Source organism: Plectropomus leopardus, chromosome 10 (genome assembly GCF_008729295.1).
Source record: "Plectropomus leopardus isolate mb chromosome 10, YSFRI_Pleo_2.0, whole genome shotgun sequence".
Classification (NCBI taxonomy): Eukaryota; Metazoa; Chordata; class Actinopteri; order Perciformes; family Serranidae; genus Plectropomus; species Plectropomus leopardus.
This window is the reverse complement of record NC_056472.1, coordinates 16,870,140-16,887,421: the sequence shown is the minus strand read 5'-3', so window position 1 is coordinate 16,887,421 and position 17,282 is coordinate 16,870,140. Positions and strand designations below refer to the sequence as shown.

At 37.1% G+C, this 17,282-nt stretch overlaps 1 protein-coding gene across 1 annotated transcript in view; it reads right to left on the bottom strand.

The window, feature by feature from the left end:
• Nucleotides 1-1,520: 1,520 nt before the first annotated feature.
• LOC121949136 (sodium-driven chloride bicarbonate exchanger-like) overlaps nt 1,521-17,282 on the bottom strand; it is a 41,832-nt gene continuing 26,070 nt past the window's right edge. The window contains exons 15-33 of the mRNA XM_042494752.1: nt 15,897-15,985; nt 13,442-13,599; nt 13,209-13,296; nt 11,539-11,685; nt 11,354-11,457; nt 9,882-10,056; nt 9,597-9,730; nt 9,090-9,335; nt 8,841-8,946; nt 8,307-8,468; nt 7,515-7,628; nt 7,263-7,424; nt 6,897-7,148; nt 6,015-6,083; nt 3,964-4,137; nt 3,069-3,188; nt 2,886-2,950; nt 2,646-2,751; nt 1,521-1,826 (exon numbers count right to left, since the gene is read on the bottom strand). Coding sequence (XP_042350686.1) covers nt 2,676-2,751; nt 2,886-2,950; nt 3,069-3,188; nt 3,964-4,137; nt 6,015-6,083; nt 6,897-7,148; nt 7,263-7,424; nt 7,515-7,628; nt 8,307-8,468; nt 8,841-8,946; nt 9,090-9,335; nt 9,597-9,730; nt 9,882-10,056; nt 11,354-11,457; nt 11,539-11,685; nt 13,209-13,296; nt 13,442-13,599; nt 15,897-15,985 — 2,441 coding nt within the window. The 3' untranslated portion in view covers nt 1,521-1,826; nt 2,646-2,675. The remainder of the gene's footprint in view (nt 1,827-2,645; nt 2,752-2,885; nt 2,951-3,068; nt 3,189-3,963; nt 4,138-6,014; nt 6,084-6,896; nt 7,149-7,262; nt 7,425-7,514; nt 7,629-8,306; nt 8,469-8,840; nt 8,947-9,089; nt 9,336-9,596; nt 9,731-9,881; nt 10,057-11,353; nt 11,458-11,538; nt 11,686-13,208; nt 13,297-13,441; nt 13,600-15,896; nt 15,986-17,282) is intronic.

Below are 17,282 nucleotides of genomic sequence, written 5' to 3'. Positions count from 1 at the left end.
TTCTGAAATCAAACTTGTGTAACTTCACTTACCTAAACCTACCTAAGCCTAACCTATATAACTTTACTTGCCTAAACCTAACCAAAGATACTTTAAATTTAGCAACCTTACATTTAATAGGACATCATCATCACAACATCATCTGTGGGACGTTTATTCATAGGATATCTTACAAACCATTATATGAAAAAAAGTTGTGTCAATTACAGTATTCTACAGTCTTTTATTTCTGAATATCATACCACTGCTATAAAGACAGAGTGTATTTAAATTCTGCTCCCTCTGCGGGGAATCCATCACCATCCATCTATCCATCCATCAGTCCTGACACTTGGTAGCAGGTATTTTGCTATTCTGACCAGACAAACTGTAGAGGTCGAAGCTCACTATAACTTTTCCTCTCTGGTGTACATAATGTGTGAAAATAATCATTTGACATGTTGATATCTCATGTTTCTGGCAAGCTACAGGAAATTTGTTAGCTTTTCAGCCCTTGTTTGAAGAGAATGGTACTGGTAGGTGTAAGAAATAAGTGGGATGATAGACAAAGGGGGGCGGGGGGGTCATTGTTGCAAACTGAATCATAACAGTGTGACCTTGAAGGTTGCTGTACATTATAACTTACATTGCTCATTTCTTGTTTTGTGTGCCCTGCCGTCAATTGTTGCTGTGCACACAGCAATAGGTTTCAATCTATTTGTGACAATGACAAGACAAAGAGTGCTGAGAAATTTATTAAGTTAAAATAACATTGACAAGATATGAATAATAAAATTGTGTTTAAGTATTTTTTTTTAAATCAGCACGGTTCTTTTCAAACAACACTATTAACAGCTTCAGCATCACCCTCAGATGTGTAACAGAATTGGGTGAAATGCCTTTATGTTGAAGCTTCACAAAACTTTATGCAAGCATTATTATGAGATTAATTATTAAAAGATAAATTATAATATAAGCAACACACTGACACCAGGAGTCAAAATACTGTAAGTCTCTGTTAGAATGCAAGGTATTCTGTAATTTGTAACAAACATTTATTTCACAAAATTAATATAGATAAATAATTTCTCATATAAATAGAGAATTAAAGTTCTGGCAGAAAATGCTATTGCATTTGGTTCTTAAAAGATATACGTGTATTGCCTTTTATCAATCAAATTAAAGCACTCACTCTCATCACAATCATTAAGTGTTCCCATCCCATGAACAGACATCAGAAATGTGTAGTTTTTGGTTTTCATGTATGTGCACAGTCATGTACGGCTTTTTATAAAGTTTTTACATGACTTTGGGCTTTTTTTTATTATATACTAGATCTTCGTATTTAATTTCACATATTTGATGTCTATATAGAACTTAAAGATTAGAGAATTACAGGGAACCGGTATATAAATAGATAAAGAATCCAAGGATATGTTAATATAATATTTTAAAATACAAAGTATGTAACAAAATAAGTACAAATTGATCCAATAACAAAAGCATGAACAGTCTGTTAGCATGACAAACATTTGTAGTTAACAATCAGTGTAGTAATACAGTAGCCTATCTAGAGTTAGAAAGTTCGATTTGACATTAACAGCACGAGAAAATATTAGGTATCACCGGTTTTTGTCACACATTAGAGAACAGTTACTCACTTACAGTACACATATTTACAAGACTAAACATGAGGGATTGATTTACCGCAGCATACAATAAAGATTTGTTAACAAGCACACAGACAGGACAGTGTAAAGACTTACAACACTGTCCTCCATCATCTTTATCTTCCATTCCTCATCATGGACACCCGTGTCGTGAAATACTGTGAGCCTTGTAATGAACTGTGGGAATCACGACAAAAAAGACAGGTTAGTGGATACATAGTACTGTCTTTTAAAGAAAACTTGCAACTCAGATTCGTCACTTAAGTAAAAGTTGTACCATCACATTACATTACAAGCAAAATTCCTGAAAATCAAAAATGATACTTAAGTAAAGTACAGAAGTATTATCAACGTGTACATATGAAAAATATCTCTTTGCCACAGAGCTTATTTTCTGAACTAATCCAAAATCCAAATGGAAAACTGCCATAGGCTTTGTGACGAGGGAACAGTGTCGGCTTACAGAAAAACGTCATCCCTGGAGCAATCCTTAGACACATGTCCCAAAATGTTTTACTGTTCTTTTAAATCTAAAATAAGACAAATAATACTAATCTAAACAGTTATTCCACAGTCTGTATGACCTTTTCAGTGCATAAAATACACTTGAATAGAATACATTTTTACATAGTGACATTTTTATCTTATATCTAAGTTAAAAAAAATGCGTCTGACTTTGATAAGACTCTTATAATGCTTTCTAAAAAGATTTCTGTAAATTAAAACAGTCACAGATAAATACAAAACACATTCTACCATAAAAAGAAGTTAAAAATTAATGAGGCAGCCCTGTTTCCTTGTTGAAATGTTAACCAAAGCTTGTTAGTGCACAAACACAGTGGAGACCCAATCATTGTTGATCTTAACAATACTGCGGTTTTTTAGTTTTTGAAGCTGCTTTGACGATGTTTTTTGGGTTTTTCTTTAACCTCAGTCAACCTACCACCAACTGCAACCGTTGACTGAGTGTATCTACAACAATGCAATAAGACTTACCATAATGTTTGAGGTCTTTTCTCAGATGTCTTAGTTGTTGGCATTCCAGGTGTTTCCAAAAGAACCTTTTGACATTTCATCTGTGATATTGATGATGGGTACTCCTCTGTGGAAAGAGGTGACAATTTACTCTCGTCTTTATGCAACAGATTAAAATCTACTGTGCATGAAAGGACAAAACAAAAAACGCAAATGTAAATGTTATAAAACTTAAAATATTGCAAGTATAATACAACTCACTTGTACCCTTCTAACGGCACTTGCACTACTCCTTCATCTTCTGCCAGTATACTCTGCTCCTCCTCCTGAGGGTTGAATGAATTACAGTTTAAATGCAGGAAAATATTAGTAAGATAAATATAATTGACTTGCACGTTGTGATGGAACAGCACATAGCGGTGCTGTTGTTGAGAGCAACAGCACCTCTTCAGCATCCTCAAGCTTCTTCTTCTTGCTCTCTGGCATGAGGTCATCCAGCCAGCTCAGCTCTCGCTTTGTGAAGAAACAGTCCATCAGCTTTCTGATAAACACCAGAGCCAACACCTGCAGAATCGACAAACACAAATCTCTGAGTCCACAAAAAGCCAGTGAAGATACATATACACTGGAGTGGGAGATTGATTTAAATATGAGGCAGACACAAGAGGAAGCAGCAAATATGCAGAGGTGAGTAGCGGCCTGGGCAGGAAGGATGAAGGACAAATCAGTTTAAATGTAAGTACCATTATGAATTTAGAAGTTGAAAGTGTTGAATTCAACTGACAAAGACTGATATTAACTCTATTTTCCATGTGCTGACCCACGATTAAACATATCTGGCAATTAGCAGAAAGCAATCTAAAATAACTTACAAAGCACCAATAATAATAATAATAATAATAATAATAATAATAATAATAATACATTTTATTTATATAGCACTTTTCCAAAGAGCTTTACAGGTACAGACAAGCAACACATTAAAAGAAGGTCAGACAGTGTATTGCAGGTGCCATGGTAAACATAAACCTGAAAAAAAGCTTATTATGTGAACGGGAACATGTATAAGAAACATGACAACAAAGAGAGAAACTGCTTTGGTAAAGATGATCTGCTGCCACAAGATGAAACCTTTCCAGGGAGTAATGCGTTCACATTATTCTGTCTTCCTAAAATAACTCCTGTATTATTCAGAGTGGAGATGGAAGGTGCCTGACTGATCCCAGAAACATGTGTGCTCTCACACTGAGCCTTGTTAACACTTCAATTAGGATTGTGGTGAAAGGTATGCTGCCTGTGTAATGGTCCTGCAGATGCTATAACTGGATTGTTTACGCACCATCATGGGAAAGACAATGGCAGCCTTGGAGGTCTTGATGACCCACAACAAAACCAAGCAGCTGAGCTGGATGATGGTGAAGAGGTGCACCTTCCTCAGGGGAACATGCCGCAGATAGATGAAGTCTGGCTGGTGTTTGGCTGGCATGCCAAACAGTGTCAGTCGGTCAAAGAACTGGAGAGGATAGATGATATAACAATTCTTAAACCTCCAGTAACTTACTGTTTCAGGCCATATGGGCGCAGCAGAAGAAAAACAAAACACCGATATATTTGGAGTCCACCTGTCCAATGTCCAAAGTCTAACATTCACTCTCTGATCTCTGTTTTTGGTCTCTACCAGCTCCTCAGTTAAATATCTGGCTCCTTAGCAGCTAAATGCTCCACGACGTTCACCAGCTAGTCGAACTGTGTCTGTCTGCTGTTTGGTGCTGAGCAGCTACAGTGGCGTTTTTAGAGCTTTTTCACAGAAAATGGCTACCTGTGAGGGCCAGAGATGACTCTATCTGTATGTGTCCACAGGAATCATCATTTACATACTTCCCATAATTGTCTACTTATTTCATTGTGATACCATGCCTTTGCGTTTCAAGGGACAGGACGTCCTTTCTTTACTTGTTTAAAGTTGAATCTAGGCTACTTAATCCAATCAAGGGCATCTGGTGTGACCCGCAACCTTTAAACTCCTGAAATACTTAAACCACTGTCGAACTAAGATGACTGATTCATCAGTCACATGGCTTATTTCTCGCCTCAAATGTTTTTTTTATAAAAACATATCATGAAATACTTTTTGTGACGTGTTAAAGTTGCCAAACAAGGCCACGACAAGTCCTAATGGTCCAGTAATGCGAAACAGCGTGACCTTTTGCATCTAAAAATGCCACTGTTGTATTTCTACATGTACTATCACAGAGGTGAGAGTGAACCAAAACCATAAAGTTGCAGGCCTGATAGCTTAACAATGAACTGAAGCTTGCTATAAATCTCTATTAAGCCAAGAAGAGCTTGCAGGTGAAAGGTTAAAATTCTCTGTAGGTTCGTCATTGTTAGCAAACACTTTCACATTGTCACACTCGCCATTTGTTAGATTGTTGTCATAAAAAATACTAATCAGAAATACATGAAGTTAACCTGTCTATCTTCATAATGCACTATTTGATAAGGATAGTAGCAATTAATGTACATGTTACCAAACAGGACTCCTAAATGTGACAAACCAACAGAAAATAATCACCTGCAGCTTTAAATATCTTCAAAACAATGATTTTAAACAATAAAAGTTTTAAAAAGCAAAAACACAAAACACACAGGTATTAAACAACAAACAGATATCAAGTTAAACGTCGTCTGTGTCTGCTGCATGTGTAACTACAACAAGCTGGTCTCCTGTACAATAAGGATCTTTTTTTTTTTGTACGTTTTTGTCTAAATATAAATTTGTTTTGTTGTTTTCAAAATAGTAATAGAAAGTACTTCAAAGTTCAGAAAATGAGGAGTAACTGGGGCAATTAAAGAACAGCCAGGTGTTCTGTAAATGCCGGGAACACACTAGTGGCCAATTAACACCTTTTCTCTGGGCAGCCAGACAATATGGCAATCCCCTATCATGGTTTGCTGAGAATTAGCAGTCTACACAGATTATTCGGTAGGTGCATCTACAAATTAAAATTTAACCTGGCCAACCAGCTTTCTAATCTTAGCCATGCTCTTAATCTCAAAACATTTCCATATTTATTTACAGTTTACATTCTGCACAAGTCCTACAGTATGTAATAATCCCATTTCAATTTTTTTTTTTTTGGTGTGTGTGTGTGGGTGTGGGGGGGGGGGGGGGGGGGTAGATCACTGGTGTAAGCATTAAGACAGAGAAAGTAACAAAAACTATGTGAGAAAACATTGTAACATCGTTATGTGCATGACGCTTTAGTCCACTAAAAATAGAGTCAGTCATATCAAATATCATATACAGCAATGCTTGTGTTTCAACGTAGTGATTATAAAGTTAGCAAGACAGATGCATGATTTACAGTGAATCTGAAATCATTTTACCTGAATTCCTCTGAGAGACGATGCTCCCATGTAAAGGAACACGCCATACAGCACCGGCATCGGGATGAACTGGAGAACAATAAATGTGTATGTCAGAAATACAATAACATATATCAGTAATGGCTCTCTTTTAGCAGACCATTCAGTAATTTATCAGGGGTATTAAATGATTTAGGATAAAGCACAGAAATGTTTAGAAAAGAATACTTAAAAGGGAAAATGCACTCTAAATCAAAATTACATATTTTCCTCCTAATTTTAGTGCTGTTTATCAATGTCAATTGTTTTGGTGTAAGTTGTCAAGTTCAAAAAAAGACCTTGTTGAGAGCCGTTTAATGCAGAAAGTATTTTCTTTCTGAACTATACCCACCAAGCGTATCACCGCACAGAAGCGTGCATCTACTCATGGACCAGAGGCTCATGCTTGTGACGGCACAAGATATAACATTAATGGCTTCCTCCTCCTCCTGCAGTTGGCGCATGTAGTCCAGTAGAAAGAAAATAGTTCCTAAATGAAACTGCTCATAACAAGGTCTGTGGATTATCTTGAGTAACCAGGTCATGATTTCTGGAAAGAGACATTGCTGTTGAGTTTTTCGAATGTTTTTCTTTTTCTTTTTTTTTGGTGTTTTGAGCAGCAAAAGCTGAGTGCCACTAATTTCCTTATATTCAAGAGAAGGCAGAAGTCTCTACAGTGGATACCTCTGACACACTGCAACACACACCTAAACAATCTAGATTGATAAATAGCATCACAGGTAAGAGGAAAATGCCTTTTTGGGATTTGGGGGTGAACTGTCCCTTTAATTCACACTTTATAATATTGTAAGAATAACAGCACTCAGATGAAAATGCACAAAGAGTAAAAAGACATAGTCTGACCTTCAGCACAGATGTCATGAAGACAGAGCAGCCCATGAGGGTAAAGATCATGAGGCCTGTGAAGCGTTGCTCTCTGATGCCTAGAAACTTGGGCTGCTCCCCAGGAGCTGAGCACTCTGACTCAAGCTTCAAGCTATTGACGTGGGTGATGGAGAGGACGGTGGCTGCTACAAACCAGGGCAAGCCCATCAATGAGCACACACCGAGCATCATCCCCACCATGAACAGATCCAGGTGGTACCCACAGCCTTTCTGAAGGAGGAAAGGATACGTAAATAATGCTGAAGACGAGTAGATTTTGAAGCACTTTCAGAAATGCTGAATGAAAGTCTCCACGCAGATTTCAAAGCTGGGGCAGGAAAGTACCTTGAGTTTATTTTCCTTCCTGTTGATGATGACAGCTGTGATCTGCTGGTCCATGAAGATGAGGATGGTGCACAGCAGAGCTGGGACCACTGAGATGACTGCAGTCCACCACGGGTTGGGCCCCAGTGGGTTGATGAACCAACCTCGATCATCTCTGGTTGGCTGACAAAAGAATAGGTCTGCCTTGTTGAAAAAGGACAATGTTGTGCAACATTTTGTTTAAAAAAAATCCTCTTTTGAGGACTTGCTCACCTTAAACACACTGGGAACCTTTAGTTTTGGAGAAGGGATTCCTAAGGCATAGTCGATTAGGACCATGGTAAGGATGGTGAAGAAAACGGCAAAGTCACTGATTCCTGACCTCACCTGATAGAGAGGAAAATGTGAGAAAGATGACTCAGTTTTATTTATTTCAGGGTGATCATCAGGGTGTATACTGGTATCAGGCACTGAAACTGAATGCTTTTTAAGATCTTATCAAGGTCAATAGTATTTTATTAAGTGTTGTAGGGAAGTATAAAGGTAAGTAGCATATATGTGGTCCTGTGTAGAGGTAGGTTTTACATAGGAATGTGGTTATTAGGGCGAGTTCAGTTAATCTACAGTTTACCAACAGGTAAATGCAAGTTTAATCTTAAAAAACAGTATTATGTTCAGTGGTAGCTTGAATGGTTTGTTACATCAGAAATGTAGACATCCATGTAGAAGAGCTTGACTCATTTTGACAAAAAAGGAATTACAAGATAGATAAAAACATGGATTAAAATGTTCATGCAATTATTATTTAATTACTTTCAAACCTAATATTTATTTAACAAAAATAAATGTAAGACATTTTAAGATGTTACAAGGACTGGCAGATACCTGATTTTGCCTAGTGTGCATGCAAAAAAAAAAAAGGGCCACAGGAAACAAAACTCCTCAATTTCCTCGTTTCTTTAATGCAGTACCTAAATTTGACCACTAGAGAGTATCACTGCACTGTGCTACTATGCTTAGATCATAATGTACTCTGATGTGATGTTAATATATGGAGAATAATACCTTTGTGGGAAAATAATTGCTGAACTTGAACTCCTTGAGGAAGGCAGACATGAAGACTGTGGAAAAGAAAAGAATGACACACCAGAAGAGGACATCAGGGACGTAGGGGCCCTTGGGGCCGCAGGCGCTGCCCACAAACTCCCCGCGCTTTTCAATACAGTCCTGCAACGACAGGTAGAGGTTTTTCATTATCCCCATATGATTGGCAATATACGACCATCAGCAGGTTTCCACAAATGAGCATCCATGAAAAACTTAACCGAGTACAAAAAAACCCAAAATGTGCTTTTATAGTGATTTGCAATGAGTAATCCAATATAATCCAGCCCACATGCCCTTAATCTCCTCTGTTCAGCTTCCTCCATCTGGGAGAGCATGCCACTTTAAGGTGGTAAAACCTAAATACACAGTTTTCTTTTCAATCTTTGTGTAACTAACTAATGCCTGCTATCGTGTGTGTAAAACCTCAGTGACTGACAGATTCGGTTTTATTTCTTTAAATTTTCTTCTTTTTGAATTCAGCGTACATAGTACCTTGACCTCCAGCGCTTCCCAGTAGATTTCTGAGGCAGTGACATTGGTGAGCTCCCAATACTTCACGGTGCCATTGGTGGGGTCAGAAGGTTCAACGCATGAACATCTGTGGAGGCACATGAACATCTGGGTGACTGTATAATCGCTCATCTGTCAGGGATTTACAGTACCTCCAAGAAATGCACTTAGTAATTATACTCTTTTTTTCACTTTGAACAGGATATTGTGTGAGAATAAGTGTCCACATACGAGTACATGGTGAGTTTGTCCAGGTTGTTGTTCTTGTTAAAGGGATAGTAGTCCCCCAGGTGGATAAGTTTCTCCAAGGCCTCGTAGATGAAGATGATGCAGATGAGTGAGGCGAAGGCTTCCTCCGTAAAACGTGTGATGTAACAAACGAGGGAACTGGCGTCTGTAGCCACCAGCATGATGCAGAGGGCAGCTGTCCACAGACCAATACAGGTTCTCAGAGACAGATAGGACAACCCATACTCCCTATGTGGAGATTAAAAGGTAGGAAAATCATAGATTGATTATTTACCATTTGTGGATTGTAGAAAGTCATTATTGCAATGAAATCAGAACATTTAATGGTCTAGAGGGAGGCCAGATGTTTGGTTCATTAATTTCCATAGAAGTTATCCAACAGCCGATAAACATCAATGCAATAACAAAATGACGCAATGTATAGGTGAAATGAATAATAGGAATTGATGGGATGATTTACGTTTGGAGTCATTTTGAAATAAAACATACTTGCAGAATTTGAATAATATCTTTTCAAATACAAGCACCGGCCCCGTGCTGCCCAGAATGGTAAGTGGCTGCCCTGCAAACAGCGAATAGGCTATTCCCGTCAGTGAGGCTCCGAACAGCGACTCAATTGCACTCTAGGGAAAGGAAAGAGAGATTACTGATGAATAGTTACCCTGCAACTGTCATCTGGTTTAATGTACTGAAAGGCTATTACAGTGCACAGCAGTGTGCAGATCGTCTTGGCAAAACACTGTGAACATTTAGAGGAAAGGGCATTTGATTTACTATGCGTCCTTCTGTTGCCTCGCCCAGTAGTCCTCCAAAGGTGATGACAGGGGACATGCAGGCACAGTAGAGGAACAGGAAGGAGGCCACACACTGTAAACTGAAAGCATCGGTGTAGTCTGACAGGTAGTGTGGTGCCTTGCGCTTGATGTCTAGAATGAGACCACCAAACCACCTGGAAAACATTAAAAAAAAAGAAAAATGCTGCTGGTGTAGTTTCATTTTCAAAAACAAAGCAGCTGCAAACTGTTACATAATTTAGTTCTAATAAATGTTCTTATAAATGTGTTAAATTGTGCTAGAATTGTATGTTTTTATTTTTCCTTTAGCTGCTTTCGCCCTGCTGCATTCTTTCTGATGTTCAACCCTTGAGTGGACTGGTGAGATCGACCCCTTCGACAGAAACGTTTAACTACAAATATCATCTCCAGGCAGGATGTTTCTATGGAAACCACTTCAGGACTACAACTACAGACCAAGTTTACTGAGAAATAACCGAGCAGCATGACGGTGTAAGTTTTGCAGAAAAGTGATATTTTTCAGTCTACCAGCTTCATTTTAGTAAAGTTTTTGTACATTTCAGACAGCATATAATAAGCATAATAATGGTGTCACATTAGCCCATTAGCAATGTATTATCCCAAATGACGCTTTTTTTAAATAATGTAATTTATTCGCAAAAGATTCTTCCATGTGCTGGTATTATTTAACTTCCTCTGTCAGCAAAATATACTTTCCATTAGATACATAATAAACATTGTTTTATCAACAACTCTGAGAAATGAAAAGATTTTTTTAATAACTAAACTGAAAAAGTACACTTACAAATTTTAATTATCTCTGGAAAAAAGAAAAATTTTACAAAATATGTCAACCTTTAATAGATCACTTCAATCAATATATATCTTCTTACTTAAGTCAAGATTGAATCAATCACCCTTCCAATCCTTGTTTCTTCTTTTTTATTTTTCTCGCTTTCTTTCATGAATCTATTTTAATCCCTCTTCTGTCTCATTTTCTTAATCCATTTTACTTTATACATTATTAGTATTATACTTTGTATGTGTGTGTAGTGATGTGCATTTAATGTACTATTAAAATGTAAAATAACTAAGTTCTTAAAAAGAAAAAGCATGCTTCCAAAAATCCCGAATCACTGCAGGCTCTAAGTGCTTTTCTATATGTTACAAAACATAACAAAATAAATGCAGTGTTGTGTGAAGCTGTGGAGGCGGAGAAGTCCAATTGTAAATAGATTCACTGCAACCAAGTAGTGAGCATAGTGAGTGGGCTGCATGCTGGACTGCATGAAGAGAAGCACTGCATATCCACAGTCTAGAATGAGGATTTTTTTTTAATTTATTCTGATATTTTTTCACCTCTGTGTAAAGACTTCACACTCTTCAACTGGTGATTAGATTTCACTTTAAACAAAAGCACAGCTTTTCCTTTCCTTTTTTTTAATTCCCCACCTTCCAGTACGCTGCAGTTCTGGACCTCCGTGGCCACCTTCCTCCTCTTCTTCTTCACCTTCTACTAATCCATTAGGTAAAATGTTACTTTTCTTCCTCTTCTCCTGTTAAACAATCCACAGCAAGTTAGGTTTTTTTAAAAAATATGTGAATTCTGAAAAAGAAGGCATCCAGCTTGTACTAACCTGAGAGGGTACATTTTTTGGTGGTTCTATCCGTATTGATGGGTCCCACTCTCCTGGAGGCAGGACTGTCACCTGATCAAGGAATTCATCAATCCCAGCGATCAGATCATTGCGGTCTTTAGCTTTATAGGCAACATCATGGAAAACCTAGAGACACAAACATAGGGACGGGTCATTGCAGGAATACTTCGCCCCCAAATCATCATTTATATACCAGTTACTCTCTACATGTTACAGTGAATTTGTGAAGAAAATCCTTTTCTTGCACGCCTCTATGGTGCATGAATCCAAAAATGGAGAAAAATCTCGATCACTTCAAGTCATATCTGTGTGTGTTTACAATAGCAAAACTACATAAAAGCATCAATGTAAAAGCTTATACACTACTCCTGCGTGTATACGACTCGATAAATGAGACTTGGATTATACTGCACGAGTTGTGTGAGAGTTTTTAAATGGATGTTTTGATATAGCTGGTGCTGTTTAAAGAATCATTTTTGGATTCTTCATTTACCGAAGGCATGCAAGAAAAACTAAACATTCTAAAAACATTTTAGGCAGGAAATAGGCAGTGCAAACTACGACAGAAAACATGTGTTGTATCAATTTGCGTCAAGTTTGCCACAGGTCATCAGCACATACTACCCACATTGTTTTGATACGAAGCGGGTTGAAAATCGGCAAAGTATCCCTTTAAATGACTGCATAGATGTGCAAGCACTGGATTGTGTGTGCAAGCTTCGCCATTCCCACTGTATTTGGCATCCTTCAAGATGTGTACATGTAATTTTAGATGAATATTTAAATGCAGGAATGTGTGCCAAACTTAAATGTAATTAAACAGATGGGCACATTCACATGTGTATCTTTGAACTTACTAAACCCCATTTAAATGTGCAAAACATACCATAAAAACTGATGAGATTTCACGGTACAATAACTGTCTCAGAAGATATTGTTATTTTGACTGCATCATGGTAATATAATAATGATTGTCATCAGTCAGAGTGACCCTTGAAGGTATGAAAACAGAAGGGTTAGTTCTGGTTGAACAATTTTGTTATCGCTATAACTAAGTCTTGAAACCATGTTTTTAATATAAGAAAGTATAAAATGTCTCTCTTTTGAAAATAACTTAAATAAAGGCGATAATCTCCATCCATTTGCATTTTTCTATCATATCATAGATAAGCAAATGTACACTGTATGATTATTGTCAATTTCATATCATGATATACTTTACCTATATCACTGCAACTCTGACTGTGACAACCATGTTAATCATGGACTCACAATTCTCCCCTCTAAAATATCCAGTCTCATCAAATCTACTCATTCCAATTCTGGGTGTATAACAAAGTTTGGACTTTATCAAAGCCCATCTTTTCCTCCTCAGCGATGGTGGATGGCAGCCTAAATCCCAGACAAAAAGGAGGACATGAGGGCTGACTAATCGCCAAAAGCATGTCATAAAAGCTCTGAGCTGTGTTTCATGCTGAGAAATGTTCCATCACTTCAGGAATTTGTTGAGTTCTGCTGGACTGTGAATTTATGCAAAGTGCCTGCAGAAAATCTGAGTATGACATCTGGTTGACATTCAAAACAATCCACACTCTTCAAAACATTAATGAATAAATAAACCGTGCAAGATGCTAACATGGAATTCTTACCTCGTCTGTCATTAGTGTTGCAATGGACCTGCCAATCTCATGATACTGAGGCCCTCTGCCTAAGGGACCCAAAAGAATAAACAGGAACCTAAAGGCCAAAACAGATTATTTTTAATACGTTGTCAGATCAAATTTCAATCAGAACTAACTAAATGTCAGACAGAGTTCATCTGGGCAGATAAAAGATATTTATAGCTGATGAAGCTGGCTGAGTTGAATCAGCCCAAAGTAACCTTGTGGCGATGGGGACTTCAGCCAGTCCATTGAGCATGACCGCTGGTGAAAGACGGACCAATGCCACCACCGGCTTGTTCAGAAATTCAAGCTCTCCCACTAACACATTACAGGCCTCGGCCCCTGCTGGGATCTTCTTCATGAAATGAAGGTCTATCTGAAAGAGGACACAAAGTACTGTGTTTAGAATACACCCTACCCGCTCTGCTTATTGTCTAAGCTGCTTTGACTGAAAGAAAGCTTTACATTAATTCATCATTCATGCCTTAATGTGCAATCTATATATAAAACGTTATTTTGCTCCAATTAAGCCTTAAATGAATTGTTGGACCGGATTCTACTCTAAATATAGTCCAGCAGCTGTCCAGGCTTCGTGTATCATAGGACATAACATTTAAATAAGTTACAGATGTGTCACAATAGCAAAAAGATTACAAAAGATTACAGAAATATGGATCTTGGTTTGAACTGTTATATAATAACTCACTGGCGAATCTTTCATTTACCACAAGTCTGATACCTGAAAGTGTATAAAAGCTGACCCTGACTGTGAAACTGATTCTCTTACAGCAGCTATATCTGCTTTACACTCTTTAATGCAGTGGAGATGTATTGTACAGAAAAATTTGGAATATTAAAAGTGCTAATTTTTCAGCGATAATTATGTAGAGTTGACAAGTGGTGACTGAAGTGTTGTTTGTTCCTTCGTAGAGTTCATGCGGCTCTAGGGCGACCATCCAAAAGAATATCTGTGATGTATTCATGGGTCATGACTTCCACAAACACTGTTACAGTGCTGAAGTCTTACAGTTAATACTGATTATTTTGCTGTGTGCATAAAGTAAATTATAACATGCAGAGGATATGCAGCTGCAGCTTGCCTCGGATTTTAATTGCAGCCGTTTAATAAATGTATAAGGTACAATGTGGATGATTTGGTACATTCTAAAAATACACTCCATATAAGCCGAGCATATTTCATTAATGTTTAAGTGAACACAAAATATCACATGAAACAATTATGAAAGATACTGACCGGGACAAAAGGTTAAATTCCTATACATTATACAATACACAAAAGGTTTCACCAGAGATTTTATCTTTGTCTTTGCTGTGTGTGGTTGTCATGTGGCCGTGATACTTAACATGGTTTTAATCTTAATCCTTTACTAGATGACATTTCCATTAAAAATGACATTAATAATGGCTTTCTGTTTGTTGTTAGAAATACACAATTAAATACATCTGCTTCATATTCGTCAAATGTATCTTTTACTAAGAATTACATTTGAGCTATACTGTCATACACAACTATACAGTATCCTGACAGCTCTGCAATACAATAACCACCATGATAAAGGTGCAATCAGTCCCTTTTACACTGAGGCAGGATCCAAAGTATAAAAAGTACTCACTATGAAGAAAAATGACCTCTGTGACTACTATATTTTATAATATTGTATTGCAAATATATTAACGTGTAGGCAGTGTTTTATTGCTGTAGCTTTTGTTTCTATATGTGCTGTTGTGTAGCTTTATCTATAATAATACATGATAATTTCTTAGTGGGTTTAGATTTTGTATCAATAATCTGAAACTGCAAATGAATTATATTTTTCAAATGAATGTAGTGGAGTTAAAAAGTACAACATTTTCCTCTTAAATGTAGTAAAGTAGAACTGGTTTAAAAATGGAAAAACCCAAAGACTGCGCAAGTACCTCAAAACTGTTCCACCACTGACATGTTTTGCATATAAAGTCTTACTTTACAAATAAACTTTTTTTTCATATTTTTTTTATTTTATGTATTTTGGATTTTGGTAAAATGTTTATCCTTTCTTAGCAGTTAAATCTTCTCTTGCTTCTGAATCTTGAGTTGATGTAATGTGTGTATTTCCCTGGTGTGGGGTTAATAGTATTATCTTAGTAACTATAGCTATAAAATGTTTCTGTCTGAAATGTGAAGTAAATGTGTAAAGTAGTAGAGCTGCAACTATTAGTCATAATTGATTAGTCAACTGACAGAGAATTACTTGGAAACTATTTTGGTTAATTCAATCATTTTTCAAAAAAGCCAAACATTTTCTAGTTTTTTTGCTTCTTAAATGTGAGAACTTGATTATTTTCTTTGTCATACATGATAATAAACTAGAAAGCTTTAAATCTTTGGACTGTTGGTATGACAATTCAAAAATAAATCATACCATCTGAAAATGTTACATTGGGCTCTGGGAAATTACACAGGGCATGTTTCACTTTATTGTGACATTTAATTTGCAAAATGATTAATACGTTAAATATTTGGAAATAACTGTCAAATTAATTGATGATGAAAATAGTATAACTTGCAGCCCTATAAGTTAGTATGAAATTGATTTCTGACATTATGTACATAACTTGAGAAACACAGTACTGTATGTATTACAGTGCATCCACACAGCGTGTGTATTCTACCTTGCTGAAATCCACAGCACTGTTGTCTCTGCTGACGTCCCCTTTTCCGTCTGGACCCGCTAACTGAGACTGTGAGGCCATCATCTGACCTGGATAATCCAGAAAGGAGAATAATAAATCAATTCCAAAAATGTGTCAACATTTCAGCATTTCAGCAACTGATGATTTCACTAAATATTATGAGCTTGACCAACGAACAGAATAACTCCAGAAAGGGAAACAGGAGTGAGAATCACTCAGACAACTTTTACAAGTGCTATTGTAGATGAAACCACAAAGATTTTCATCTCTGTTATTGTCTCAGAAAAACCCAGGCTCATAAAAACATGATTACTGCCAAGCTGCCTGACAGGTCTGGCCTAATTTCTGTATTCATTAAACAGCAGGGTCAAAAATTAACACTAATTATAGTGTTTAATACGCTCAGAAAACATGGCGTGGAGCTTATCAGAGATTGTTGCTCTGAAATAAGCTTGAAAATGCCACACCAGTGGAATTAAATTACTACAAAATGATTTAACGAACAATTTGGTGTGTTCTGCATAACTAATTTTGTCATGTGGAATTCTGGCAAACATGGAGCTTAGAAGACAAAGTTGGCAATGATATAGGCAAGTAATTCTTCCAATTACAAGCCTCTCCTAAACTAAATTTAGCCCCGAATTCAACCAAATAGTTCTTGTGCTGTGAAGATCAACACCGAACAAATTATCACATTTATAGAATTTACTTTTGCACACTGTTTTTTTTTATCCTCTTTTTAACTTAACAACTTCATTCCAACAAACCCAACCTATTTTGAGTTGCAAGTATCAACACAAATCATGAGAATATTCCCCTCTTATATATGCTGGTAGAGGGGCACGAGCACACTGTATAAATGAGCACCTGTTGACTTCAGACGGGCTGTGGCAGGTGGGTGGGCAGATGGTGGAATTAGGATTGAAGGGACGATGGAAAATACGCAAGTTAAGACCATATGCAAAAGACATGCACACATATTGCATATTTTCAAATAACCTACACTTAAAAGGAGCAATTCACCCAAAATCAAAAATGCATATTTTTCCTCTTACCTGTTGTGCTATCTATTATCTTGACTGTCAGCCGTAGAAATATTTGCCTTCTCTCAAATATAATGGAACAAGACGGCACTCAACTGGTGATGCTCAAAGCACCAAAAAGGTATATTTGATAAACTCAACAGTAATATCTCTTTCCAGAAAGACTAATAACCCTGCGACTCAAGATAATCCACAGATCTTGTTGTGAGCAGTTTCATGTAAGAACTATTTTCTTTCTACCAAACGACACCACACCTGAATCGTCACACTGAAGGAAGCGTGCAATTACCTCTAGCTCAGCTAGCACCTCTGAGATGGTTAA